The 13,763-nt window shown below is 45.8% G+C and overlaps 1 protein-coding gene across 2 annotated transcripts; it reads right to left on the reverse strand.

The window, feature by feature from the left end:
• Positions 1-3,569: 3,569 nt before the first annotated feature.
• LOC108153468 lies at positions 3,570-13,493 on the reverse strand. 2 transcript variants are annotated; one of them, XM_017283500.2, is made up of 4 exons: positions 13,347-13,493; positions 5,644-6,426; positions 4,929-5,580; positions 3,570-4,864 (listed from the first exon to the last, which is right to left on the reverse strand). In XM_017283500.2, exons 1-4 carry the CDS (start codon positions 13,383-13,385, stop codon positions 4,638-4,640), a joined length of 1,701 nt encoding a protein of 566 aa, XP_017138989.1. In that variant the 5' UTR covers positions 13,386-13,493; the 3' UTR covers positions 3,570-4,637. The 2 variants fall into 2 exon arrangements, with proteins under 2 accessions (XP_017138989.1, XP_033243243.1); XM_033387352.1 differs by lacking the exon at positions 13,347-13,493 and adding an exon at positions 9,908-10,018.
• Positions 13,494-13,763: the final 270 nt, after the last annotated feature.

The raw sequence follows: 13,763 nt of genomic DNA on the forward strand, positions 1-13,763 counted from the left end.
TGTGTCTGTGTTTCTGTATCAGTATCTGGCTCTGTCTCTGTATACGGCTGTGCGTGTGTGTGTGTGTGTGTGTGTGTGTGTGTGTGGGTCGTTGTAAGCGGTATATAAGTAGACTCCCAACTGGTTTTATATTTAGGCGTTTGCCTCCGCTAAAAGCACAAAAAGAAAGCAATAAAAAGCAGCACGCCGCGAATACGAAGCCAACCCAAAGTGATGGCTCTGTGACAGAGGAAGGAGCGGGGGTGCCGAGGGAGCTTCCCCAGTGGGTGGCTAGCACTTTCAGTTAGTAGCAGCTGTCGCTTCAGTCCCGCACCGCCGTCGCATCCACATCCACCCCATCTGTATTGGCTGCCGCGACTTGGCCTCGACTGTCTTTCAGCTTCTCACTTCATCAGTTACGCCAAAAAGGAGACTCTACAATAAATTTCGCTGATTGCTTCCGACTTTTTTCCTTTTGCCCCACTGCGTCGCCCCCCCCCACCCACTTTGCTGCGTCCGTTCCCACTTTCCTGGGAGTCGGCATCTACGCGGACTCATTTTTTATGCCGCTTGATAAAGTAATATCCGTTTTAGGTTCACTTTGTTGGTCCTGCCAGAGCTAGAGCTGATGGCAGTTTTGTGGACTCTGCAATACCCTCAAGACACGGCGAAAGTGGCAGTAAGTCAGTGCGGGGTATAAGACTGAAGGGCGGATACATCAGGCCAAAGATTGGTGGGAGTATAGCGTTGGGCAATCCTTTCACTCTGCTCTCATCAATTGTACATCTGCAAATGACTCCAAATCAATACAAATCATCAGCCCAGCCCGACCAATACACCTTTAGTTTAAGCAACATAATTAAAGGGTATTAACAACAAGGTATGAAAAGTCTTTGCTGTTGCTGCAAGTAATGTTCCAACTTTGGGCTATAATTTGGTCACAGCTCTAGCCACACACAGAAGCCCACCCGCTTCTAACACCGCTGCAACACAGATTTGTGGCCTTGGTTACAGAGTTGGTCAGGGACTGGGACAGGGACTGGGGCTGGAGCAAGGGGGCTCCAATGGGCTCATGGGGCGTATGCGTCATATCAGCACACGCATACGCTGTGTAGGTCAATGCTGTTAGGACCAAAGGGAAAGCCATTGCCATAGGCATGCTCTGTTTGCACTGGCCTTGCCTCTCGCTCCTTCCCCTCTTTGCATGTGTGCATGTATGCGTGTGTCAGTGTGTTGGTATATGGTTGGTGTAATTGAAACTTCCGCTTTGGTCAGTTAGCGTAATTTAGCAAGCTGCAAAAAAGTTAGCCACGGCTGAAGTAACAGGCAAAGTGTAAAGTCCATTGCAGCTACTTGGCTTTCATTTCAATTTAAACTTTAGAAAGCCAGCACACACACACACACAAACATTGCATACCACATACTCACACACTTGCGCACAGATACACACAAAGCTGAGGGGCAGACACATGGAGAGCCATGGAGAGTAGAAAATTATTTAAAATGATTTATTTCACAACAATTTTCATTAGGTGGCCAACTGCATTGCAGGTTCCCATGCTCTACCGCTCTACCGCTCTTCCGCTTTCCCGCTCTCTGCACTAATTCACTTTTGCTGATTCCTCTGGAAAAAATATGCGAAAAATGCCTTGAGAGCAAGGGCCTCCCGACCACACTCCACTCCAGTCCACTCCACTCCACACCCCACTCATGTTTCATATATGAAATAATTATATATGCGGTCAGACTACGACGACGACGACAGGCTGCGGGCAGTGCACCAGTCGCTCCGCTCCTCCTGAAAGTTCCTAGGAAAAAATAGAAAATTTGTGGCACTGCTACATATTCCTTCCTTCCATGCTGCCGCTCCACGGCGACTGGTGCATAACTTTTGGCGGAGATTTCACTCCACGACCGAAGCGTGTTCTCTGTTCCCTGTTCCCTGTTCCCTGTTCCCTGTCCACCGCCGTCGTCTGTATGCACAAAATTAGCAGAAAAGAAAGCAGATGCAAACGGAAAAAATGCAGGCCAAAGGAAAATTCAACTTGGAAAAGGTTAACAAGCGTCAGACAGCCCACAACAAGCGCGGGGAATTACCCAACAACATTACCAGCAGCAACAGCCAGCAAAAAACAACAAGAACTTATAATTTTTGGCCACGAACCCAACAGCAACAAAAACGAAAAAAGGAGAAAAAGGGCTGTGCCATAAGAAGAATGTTAATGAAAAGCAAGCGTGAAATAAAATCATAAATTCTGCAACGCTTGAGGGGCAAGTGCAGAGTACGAGTACGAGCGAACATGCGGGTGTGTGTGTGTGTGTGTGTATGTGGGGGTGGTTTCCTGTTATTATTATATTGCATTTGTGTGCACATGCGAGTGGGAAGTGGGGGAGGGTAAGGTTCGAGTTAGAGCTAGGAGAAAGCTCGGACTTGCTTGAGTGCATTTGTGGTAAGCCCCCAAATGTAAACTACGATAACGTTATGGTACCCCAAAACGAGCGAGAGTGTGTGTGGGTGTGGGTGTGTGTGTGTGGCATGACCATGGAGTACATTCCGTCCGAGCGTCTAGACTTTGGTAAGCTTATCCAGCGATAGCAGCATGTGGCAGTCCCCGGACTGGGGGGACAGTTGGATTCAATAAGCGGTGATGCAGGAGTGACAGAGATGTACAAGAGATAATTTGTGTACATTTCGGAATAGTTAGTAACTATAACATGTATTTTGTTGAGATTGTATACGAGTACTAGCTGACCCGGCAAACCATTTTCCGCAGTCTTGTCAACTATTTCTGTTGCTCCAAAAGATGACATTTGAACACATGAATTGAATGTGCGAATGGACTGCAGGAACTGGCTTGAATCTGGATTCGTGCCGATGAGCATTGAACGGCTTCTGGTGGTGTCTCAATTTTAGGCAGTTGCACTTTTCCTGATCCGCAACACATACCATCAATCAGCACTTTCGGATGAATGGAATATTCCATAATCACTTACTAAAATCCCGCTTAGAAATGGTGGGTGGTAAGAAGTCGAAAATAAGTTAATAACATATTCGCATACCTACTAAAATAGAACAAAAATCGGTCGAGTCGTTTGAGAGGAGCACTCTTGTAAAATCCAAAATATATTTACATATATCCATCTATGTATGTATGTATAAATACTTGTACCACCCCTTGCAAAGTGTTCCTCCATGGTGAAAGTCTCCGCAAAGTTTTTTTTTAGTTGGGTTCCAAACATTGCTTTTGCAGAGCTTTCCTCCGGGAAGCTTTAAGGGTAATCCAATCCACCTCTGCAATGCCCTTTTTGAGCTTTCATCGTGCTACCCATTAAAAAAACACCATCTCATTTAGTACTGTTTAAAAAAATTGTGTACATACGTTTTTATTAATTATTGTTTAACTACTTTTTTGCTTGAATGTTCTTGTCTATGGTTGATGAGATTTCCTTGCTTTCCTTGCGATTGAAGCGTGTGAATTTTCCATATCGCAACTTAGGCAAAAAGAATTCGAGGCGGCGCTCTTTGATCTAGACATTAACTAATAAAATGCATAATTCTGTTAACAATTTGTGTGTTGAGTGGCTGTGTGTGTGTCTGTCTGTATGTGTGTGTGTGTATGTGTGCTTACATAAGTAATTCATTCATTCACTATGATTAATGCTAATCTGATTGTAATTGGTATTGATGCGAATTAGCTATAGCACTTCGTTATAGGAGTTAAAGCCAAGAACCGATTTAACGGCAACAGAGTTTTCGGTGTGTTTCAACGCATTTTGCTCTATATATATATTGTATGTACATATATCTGCATATATCGTATATATGTATTTGTGTGTGTTTGTTGTGTGTACATATGTATTGATGTGTGTTTCATATATAATAAATTCCATTTCTTTTACATTTTGCACAACAGTTAAAAGTATATTAAACAATTAATAATAATTTTTTGCTATGGCCGGGCCGAAATACAATTTGCACTATAATTTTGTTTGTTTATGTTTTAGTTGTTGTTTGCTTGATTAACTTGTATCTTGATGTATTTTCATGATGTACATATTTCTGATCCACAGACCTGTGATACTCGCGCGATATAGTATATGTATGTATGTATGTATGTAAGATCCGCGTGTCTTAGATTTACTTCTTGTTTTTGTTTTTGTTTTTGGTATTTGGTATTTGTTTGGTTTGTACTCGTAATTTGAGTCCAGCTACAAAACGTTGCATAAAGTTGTATAAAAGTTCGTGGTATTCTCCATGTTACGAGTTTCTTCTGTTACCATTTGACTAGCGGGTAAATACAAAAAACGAATCGATCGACCCCTACACATACATGCACTCGCACATACACATACATACATACAGATGTAGGTACGAGCAAGTATGTATGTATATAAATAACACTATATAGTTTTGTTAGAAACGGCTGCTATAAAATCACTGCCACTTTTGGCCAGCACTGTCCACTTCCCTTCTGTTGTAAGACTAACGTAATCATTAACTATCTATGTGTGTGTATATATGTAGTTCATAAGCGCTAATATTCGTTAATGCAACAAGTCTATGTGGGATCGTCCTCATCCTCGTCCTCATCCTGCTCCTCGTCCTCCCCATCGTCTTCATCCTCATCGTCATCCTCCTCGTCGTCCGACTGTTCGGATCAGTCGAATATGCAGACAAAGACACGGAGGCAATTCATGCCGAGCTTCTCCCAGCAACCCTCCTCCGTGGAGCGGCCCTCGTTCGCGCGGCGCATCTTCTTGGGGTAGTTCTTGGGACTGCTGCGATCGCTGAGATGGACTGGCATGCGGGCGTATTCGGCACGTGGCTGGCGGAACTTCTCCATCAGCTCTGCCTGCTGGTCGGTGATGTTCCTTAGCTTTTTGCCTGCAATTGACAGAGGTTTTAGTAATCAAAACAGAGCTTGGGGCGAATCAACTTGTGGACTCACCCTCTAAGGCATCACTGATGAGAGATATTTCGACTGGTGGGAGAAGCTCGATGCGCTCACAGCAACGACGGAACTCGGAGGCACTCATCCGCAGATATCTGGGGGTCAGGCACAGGGGTCCCAGCACAGTGCGTCGGTTTTCGGCAGTGCCAAAGATATTCTTGCGGGCGCACTCCGCCAGACTCCACGAGGCCAGGCACTCGAACAGGGTTACCTCCGAGCGGAGTTGCAGGGTGTCGCGCTTGACCACGGTCTCCAGCTCCTCGAAGCGGAGGTCGCAGAGCTCGGGCATCGAGAGCATCAGCTCCGCGTGCATGTCGATCAGCTGGAGTGTGTTGTGCAGCAGGGCCACGCCATAGTCCTCGGTGGTGAAGGGATTCGGATTGGGTATGAGATTGAGCTGCGCCCCATCGGCCCCCTCGGGTGGGTTCTCGCCTGCCTGGGCAGCCTTGGCCGCCGCCAGCTGCTTGGCAGCGGCCTTCGCCTTGGAGGCCTGCTTGCGGGCCAGCTGTTGGCCACTCTGTTGGGTGGTGATCACTGTCTGGTGCTGGTTGGTCAGCGCTATGCCCTGGTAGAACCACATCGCCTTGAATATATCCAATGCGGTGGCACTGGAAATTCTGAGATCAAGCTCCCGAATGCAGTATATGATCTGAAATTAAGAGAACCTTGGTTAAAGAACAGAAGACAAGGAATCTCCTCTCGAAGAACTCACTAAATCAGGCACGTTAAAGCGATCGGATAGTTCCAAGATCTTCAGCAAGTGTTTGTGATCGCGATAAGGTATAAAGTGCTTCTCCATGTAGCGGACGACAAGCTCAAAGTCGTTCTTGTCCACATTGAGGATCTGGTAGTGGTTGTCGCTCTTGCGGCCGCTGTTGGGTCCGGCGTGTATCAGCTTCGCCAGCTCCACGCTGCGCTCCACGACGGACTTGCGCTCGCATCGGATCATGTACCGATCGTCGCCGTTCACCACAATGAAATCGATGTAGGGATTCACAATGACGGGGACTCCTGTGTAGATGTTCGTCTGGCCCTTGGCGTATGGCGGTGGCATCGAGTGGGCTGGTGGGGCACTGGGCGCCGGGACACTGTGAATGGCGTCCACGTGGTGCCCGTCGGGGCCGAGACCGAACGGCAGTACCATTTTGTACTTCTCTGTTGCGTCGTTGCTGTTGCTGTTGCTGTTGCTGTTGCTGTTGGTTTTGTTTTTGTTGTTGTTGTTGTTTCTGTTACTGCTGTCGCCCACTTGTGGAATCTGTGGATCGTTGTTGTTGCTGTCGACCGGCTGTGGTTCCTGTTCGGATGCGGTATCCTCCTCCCGAATGTGCAGAGCCCTTCGGATCAGAGGACCACCCACCAGCGGAAATTTGGTGATGCGCTTCTGCTTGTATAGCGCCTCCTCCACTGTGAAATCGAAGCGCTTCTGGCGGTATTTATTGCCACAGCGGAACTCTGTATTCCTGCCCTCAGTGAACACCCAATCTTTGTTCTGGAGCTGCAAGAAAAAATGCCGTTAAGTACTCGTATTGGATGAGTATTAGGTCCCCAGGGTCTCCTCAGGGAACTACATTCTTTATCAGAATCACTCTGGATAATATTTACGAGGATTGGGAATGACCATTAGTCATGTTTCGAGTGCGGGCCATTTCGCCACGCTCGGAAACCTATCAGAGTGCCATAAAGTAGAGCCCTGCAAGTGCTTTCCCCAAGTTAATGATCGATTCTTGAAGACCCACTCGCAGCTATCTTTATCCTTATCAGTCGATTGCCACACTTCAGCAACATAAATCGTTTAGCGTTCGAGTCAGAACTTAATCGCTGATTTTTGCACTCGACTATAAACAAGTGATACTCATTATCTTAAAGTAATGCCGCCTAATGAGCTAACGAGCCGAGCCGAGGCGAGCCGAGTTCTTTTGGGAGGGGACTGCTACTGGGATCAGTTTCCTTATATTTGAATCGTTTGATTGCCACCAGTTCGGTTGCAATCCATCATCGGAGGACTATAAATCATTTTGGCAACACTTCTCGTATCGAAACCTAACCCAGAAGCAGCCTATCACGAAGCAAGCCGCGTGATATGTCCATAAATTGTATAATACCTCCCCGAAAACATATGAACCAATGATAGTGACAGCGTCCCCGAGGGAGCGAAGGGAAAGAGCATCCAGGCAGGGGCAGTGGCACTGGCACGTTGATCGGTGGAGACTAATTATGACGTCAAGTAGGCGACAGAAGTAATGCCCCCTGATTTGAGGCCCATATCATATAATACTAAATCGATTTGGTTTCTATAGAAGGAACAGTCTTTATCTTTACAAAAATAAAAGTTCAATGAAGGCAATGATAAAATGTGATATGTACATAGTTTGGCACAGTTCTTTATAAGTAGAGTATAGTATTCTCACAATAAGAACTTATGGAAAAGTTGTTGCTTAGCTTAAGAAGTTGCTTTTCATAAATCATAACCCAAGAAACTTCTGCTAGACCTGCCCCAACTTTCACAGATAGTATCTCTTGCCATTTTAGTAACCATTTTGAAAATATTATAGACACATAAAAACTTGTTGATACACGTAGTGCCCCTGGAACCAACGAAAAGCTGAGATCATGTGAAAGGTAACTACCCATATCTATTGTAGAAGGGCTTTCAGACATTTGTATTTGAAAACAAAAAAATTGGTTCATTGGCCAGCGTTTGATTTGCAGTTGCTTGTCTTGTTTATGCCACAAGAACAGTGCAAACATTATTTATTATGGTACTCAAAGAATGTGCGGGGAAAATAATTATAAATAAAATAAAAAATTATATGACGATACTCGTACTTCGATGTTTGAACAGTTGTAAGGAAGGCGAAACGAAGTGTTGACGACTCCATCCGACTCGTGATGGAAAGGAGAACAGTTCCCCCAGTTACTCTCTATGAGCGCTGATATTTAAATATTTACTCAGACAGACTCGGACAGAGAGGAAACAGATCGAGAGAAAAAGAGAGACCGCAATGGGGGAAGTGTGACGACCGACGTGATAGTGTGTGATAGTGCAATAAATAAATTATCGTATGCAAATAAATTTATGGCTGTTCATCGATTCAGAGCGTCGTGCGTTATCATCTGCACACTGCCACTGCCACTGAGCTTTGGGGTCTGGGATCTGGGGTCTGTGCTCTGAGAGGTCTGATCTGATTCTCAAGTTTTATGTGTAGCACAGGCATCGAATTAGCACTCGGATGGTAGTCATAAGTTCCATGGGCTTCCTTTATCAGTGGGTTGTATGGATGGATGGCACTGAACCGCTCTGGATTCCAGGCGTGGGCATTTACGATGGGGAGTGCCTCGAGGCTGCCACCAGCGCCACAGTTAACCAGTAAACCCGTAACCGTAAATAAAGAGCCCCCGACCTTGCCCGGGGACGTTCTTGAACTTTACAGCGCATGTCATTCGATTCCCTATCGCAAATTATCATTTACTATCATGTATATCATGCACTTCTTACACTTTATTGTAGTTTGGTTCCTTCTGCTTATCGGCCCGGGCCTCGTTCCATCAATCAATCAAACGCGGTTTACTTCGGCTTGCCGCTGTCTGTAGATATGTTTGGGTTGGGTTGTGTTGGGGGGAGGTGTTCTCCATAAACGAGTATTTATATTTGGAACTCTATTTTTTGCCATATACGAGTATATTTCCAATATTATAAATCACACACTAATTGGTTTGTCTTTTTGGTTGGTGGCTTGGGGGTGGGAAGGTTGGTTAGGAAAGTGAGTTGTACTCGCACGATTTTCCTTAAGGGCGAACCGAACACCACGAGTTTGAGACCTCGACTGCCATTTCCAGCGGACTCGCAGGCCACTACATCGACATCAGCGGCGAGGCGACGGAGCCCCTGCGATGGCGGCAACGGCAGCGGCAGCAGCAACAGCAGCAGCAATGGCAGCAGCAACACCAACAGCAACACCAACAGCAGTACGTTTGATAATGCGTCATGAGGCGAAATTTAAATATCCGAACTCTGGCATGATTGTGATGGTATGGGATCGTATTTCCAGTATTAGGAGTGGATCTTAGTGTGGTTCTTCCCACAGAAAGAGAGAGAAATTTGTATTTTGAAGTGGAATACTCTCTAAATTAATCACAATTAATAGAATTGAATGATTAAAAACAACCCTTTTGAATGGAAACTTTTAAATTGCAAAAAAAATAATATCAGCGATATGCAGGCCAACCGGAAATGAACTAAAGTGCGTCGGTTCGGGAGCCGCAAGTCCGTGAATACTAGCCTCATTTTTGGGGGACAGATGACCAGTAAAGAAATTAATATCACTGGCACTCGTATCTCAGTTTAAGGGAGCTGCAGCTGGCAAAAGATTTGACTATTGGACTTTCTTATTAACAAGAAGATTGTGTGGGTGGTGGGGAGTAGGAGTAGGAGTGGAACTACAAGTGGGTGTGGGAGTTGTACATATTTGACAACTGTAATTGTCGTCGCTCCATTGTGTAGGCACGATATTCATATTATTGATAAGCAATGCAAATATGAGGCGAAAGGCATTGGCAAAGGCAAAGGCAACATGTAGAAGCAGAATCATACCCATGGATGTATGTGTGCACCTTTTTTTTGCGGAATCTGTGTCTGGGTGTGAGTGCGTGCATTTACACACATGTAATAATAGCAACAATGATAGGTGCTGGCAAGGGCCACAGAGAGAACAGCAGTGGCTGGTATCAAAGGTCGCCTGGTACCAAGAACGGGCAAAAGCTGCAAGGCTGCGGCGGTGCCTGGTTGAGCGCAGGCATACGAGTTCGTGTGTTTGTGTGTGCACAAGTATTCATGCACTCGACGAGGTTTGCCGCAGAAGTTGCAGCAGGAGATTAGGTACAGATGAAAGCAGATTATAGCGGATTGGAACAAGAGATACATACATATATATGAGTGAAGTTTTCCTCGAGAGCCACTTTATATGATTTATATTTACCATTATATTTGTATGTACATATACACATACACATACACACAAGCGTTGTCGTACTTTTATAATTAATTAAAGTTGCAAAAAATAAACCTGGATCAAAACAAATAATTTTCGAGGTTTGGAGTAAGTGATTTTCAAATATTACTAGATTAGAAAGGAGAAGGGGATTTTTTCAGATATTGTTGCTCCACAAAGTCTTCGATCTTGCCTCGCCCTGCATAGGGTGCCGGCTGAGCCGGCTGCTGGGGCAGCGTCGGCTGCTAATGAGTCGCGGTGCCAGCAAAGCGGAAGCCGTGCCAGAAAAGCCTACGACTAAGGCAACAACTGTTAACAGTTAACACTGTGGAAGTTGTCCGACGCCGACTCCAACACAGCCTCACGCACGACCTTGACACTGGGACACCGAGCGAACTCCCCGACCACGCCTAGCCGTGACAACAGCAGCTCTCTGTAGTGGGCCCCATTTCCCCATTTCCAGCATATGATGATCATTAAAACCCGTTTACGGTCGCCGGACGGCCAAACGGCCGGGCACGGCGTCGGAGCGAATCAAATATTTGCATTCATAAAGGGAAAAAATATAATTAGCAGCATCGGAGCAAAGTGGAGCAGAATCAATATACATACACGCATACACGCATACACACCTATGCATGTACATGTGTTTGTGTGTATACCCCATACCGGGGCCAGAGGAAAAACTGTTTAATTAGTTAAATTTAACATAATTATTCACATTGTTGGCTAAAGGTAAACATCTCCGAATACGCAGCAGAAGCCGAAGCCGATGCCGATGCCGATGCCGATGCCGAAGTAGAAGCAGAAGTGCAAATAAATAAACAGACGATAGAAATCGATGGGAAGACACGTACATATAACCGAAATGGAAACAAAAAACGCACCCAGCCCAATTTGCTTCCTGGGAATACAGCCGGCAATTGCATCACAAACAAGACCTGAAGATATTTCTATAGTTCAAAAATAAAACACTTGCCGCATTCTTCGGCGACCACTGAAAAGTTCAGCAAGTGCGATGGCTCCGCGCTCCCCATTTGAACGCCCTAATGTGGTGCATTATTGGGTAGTCGTAGAGAGTGTGATTATGAAACACTCGGTAGAACTTTAATTAAGTAAAAAAAAACCTCGAATCGAGTGGAAATATCCAGAGTAGAGTCATACATCCCACATGGGTCACAGCAAATGCGATTTGGATGTTGAACTCTCCTGCGCTGGAAGCCCGTTAAATGCTCGAGTCGGGAAAAGTAATTCAATTTGTGTCACCTCGGAACCTACGATTATGACTCCGACTGAGTCATTCCTAGATTGTTTCTGGCGAAAGGCGAATGGATACCCTGCGAACAGGACAGACAAATGACATCATTTGATCTCGATGCCGTGCAAAAACACAATCATTTTCCTGCACTGTCCAGGAGGCCTGCATTACTCATCTCTTTTCGTCCGAATAGACGAACGCAAAAATACAAATACGCAGTCAAAACTTGTACTCCCCACTTCGCTACGTTCCAAATGTAACAGCAGACTCTGAATATGACAGAACATTCGAATAGCTATTTGGGTTGTAATAGCCGGGGCATAGCCTCCCTGTAAAGAGTGTACCAGGCCACTGCTTCAGTCATTCAGCTGGTCAGTCAGTCAGTCAGTCAGTTAGTCAGTCAGTTTCTGGTTTGCCACTGATTCATCCTCTTGTAGTGGGGTATCAGATGCAGGTTGGGGTGTGGGGGGGCGCTAGCCTATCTTGGATCAGACAAGACAACTGATAGACGTATTAAAACAACAAAAAATAAGAACAAAATAGGGGAACCAGTTATGAGATAGAAACTAATAATCGCTATATAAAGTGAGGTATATTTCAAGTAAGCAAACAATAAACGTAGAATTTAATTTCCTCACAAGCAAAAATTATTTTTGGGCAGAAACTTTCACCTGGTTTTCCCTGATGCTCTCTCTTTTATCCGGAGCCAGGAGTGTGGGTGCGTCGCCTTCCGAAATGCAAACAAAACATGAAAACGGAAAAAGCGGAAAAACTCACCCTCAATGGATGAAAAGAGCGAGAGAGAGAGAGAGAGAGAGGGAGAGGAAAACCCTACGCAACATGTTCCATGTTCGGCATGGAGTGGGGCATGGGGGTGGCCTCTGACAGAAACTGGAGCAAACAGTTCGGGGGAAAACGAAGTCCACAGCGAACAAATTTGCAATTGCAGACAAAGGAAATAAAGAAAGCGGAGTGCTGGAGGGGAATGGAGTGGGAAGCGGGATGCGGGATGGGACTTGGGCTAGGCCAATAGCCAATATCAAGAGCGCGACGATGGGGATCCATGCGTTGGAGGGATGGCAGCGGCAGGGCAGGAATGGGGAGCAGGAAGGGATTGGGGTCGCATGGGCAACCAGTTGGTGCCAAGGGCGAAGTGGCAGAAGAGGCGAGGCGGAATGGACGCGAGGGCTCGTAACAATTGACAATGCGGCGTATGCGCGATGGATGCCAGGCCCAGCTGATGTGGCGGATGATACACTGAAACACTGACACAGTGAACGAGTTTCCCACTCGCTTATACGGACATGGGCACACGCACATATACACACACACCCGCACACACCCGCACACAGGCATACACCCGCATAGGCACACATATACAGAGAAAGTTCTCCCTGAATTCCTTTGAACAGGCTTTCGCTTGGCAAAGTATCTGTGGCTGCGGCTGTGTCTGTGGCTGTGTGCCTGTGTGTCTGTGTATCTTATGGGATACACAATTTATGTTAGCCAATTGCTCGCTCATGTTTTGTATATACGAATGGACTTTTGATTAATTACACACGGGCCTTGCGCCTTACGCGACTTACCCGAGTTTATGGCCCGAATTCTGAATTCTGAATGAGAATTTTCGAAATAGTTCAGCAAAAGATGTTCCTTCCTGACTGCCGATTTCCGCAAACAGCAGACAACAGATACCGAGTATTTTGGCGAGATTTCGATTCGATACGATTCTGTTTAGTTAGTGTTTTGTTTTGTTCCGATTTGTTTTGGGCAAATTTGTTTATGCCCAATTTAATGCCGCACAGTACCCGTATTGCCCGTATTGCCCGTATTGCCCGTGTTATGCTCTACACTCTCCACTGGCCCATGTACTATATCCATATACCTCCTATACCATACGTAGGTGTGTGGTGGATATATAGATATGCAATATAGTACGATCCGAATCCGAGAGTTTTGCGCGCGCCTCGTGCCAAACGGAATTGGGAAAGGCAGCCACCAACCAACGACAACGTCTCCTCTCGAGAGCCGAAAACCGTATATACAACAAAATCTTTCGTGTGCGCTTTTCCGAGCGGAGAGCGCCAAATCCAAAAAAAACACACACACCAACAACAACAACAACAACAAAGCACGGTACAAGAAAAGCGAGACAGAAGGAAAACATACCCATTTTCTCGACACGGCGTTGCCACCAGGTTCGTCCATATTGTGTTGTCACTGACAACTTGTCTATTAATCCCGGAAAGTGTTTGGATACAAATTAGATTAGAACCTTATTTTTGAAACACAACAGAAATCGTTTCTTATTGTGGGCATGTATTACAATCGACAGCGAAATCGCAGCCTTCTGGCAGCCCTGTTGCTGGGCATGGGGAAAATTCTCAGCAGCTTTTCCCCAGCCGGACATGCGCAGTGGGTGTCGTGTCGAGGGAGAGCTCTCTCCGACCCACAGGTCGTGCTTCTGGCATCCAGAAGACGCAACATTTTCGAGCGTGTGATAAGACACGGACACTGATGCGGATGCCCCGGACAACAACTTTCGTACACTTTCCCTTTCCAAAAAGAGAGAGAGAGAGAGAAAAA

This window comes from Drosophila miranda, chromosome XR (genome assembly GCF_003369915.1).
Source record: "Drosophila miranda strain MSH22 chromosome XR, D.miranda_PacBio2.1, whole genome shotgun sequence".
In the NCBI taxonomy this organism is placed as follows: Eukaryota; Metazoa; Arthropoda; class Insecta; order Diptera; family Drosophilidae; genus Drosophila; species Drosophila miranda.

Bases quoted from the DNA above. Each gene is read 5' to 3' on its own strand.
- LOC108153468 (XM_017283500.2), bottom strand. From the start codon at position 13,385: ATGGACGAACCTGGTGGCAACGCCGTGTCGAGAAAATGG. The intron at 5,581-5,643 runs GTGAGTTCTTCG...TCTTAATTTCAG, and splicing joins GCTTTAACGTGCCTGATTTA to ATCATATACTGCATTCGGGA. The intron at 4,865-4,928 runs GTGAGTCCACAA...TGTCAATTGCAG, and splicing joins CATCAGTGATGCCTTAGAGG to GCAAAAAGCTAAGGAACATC.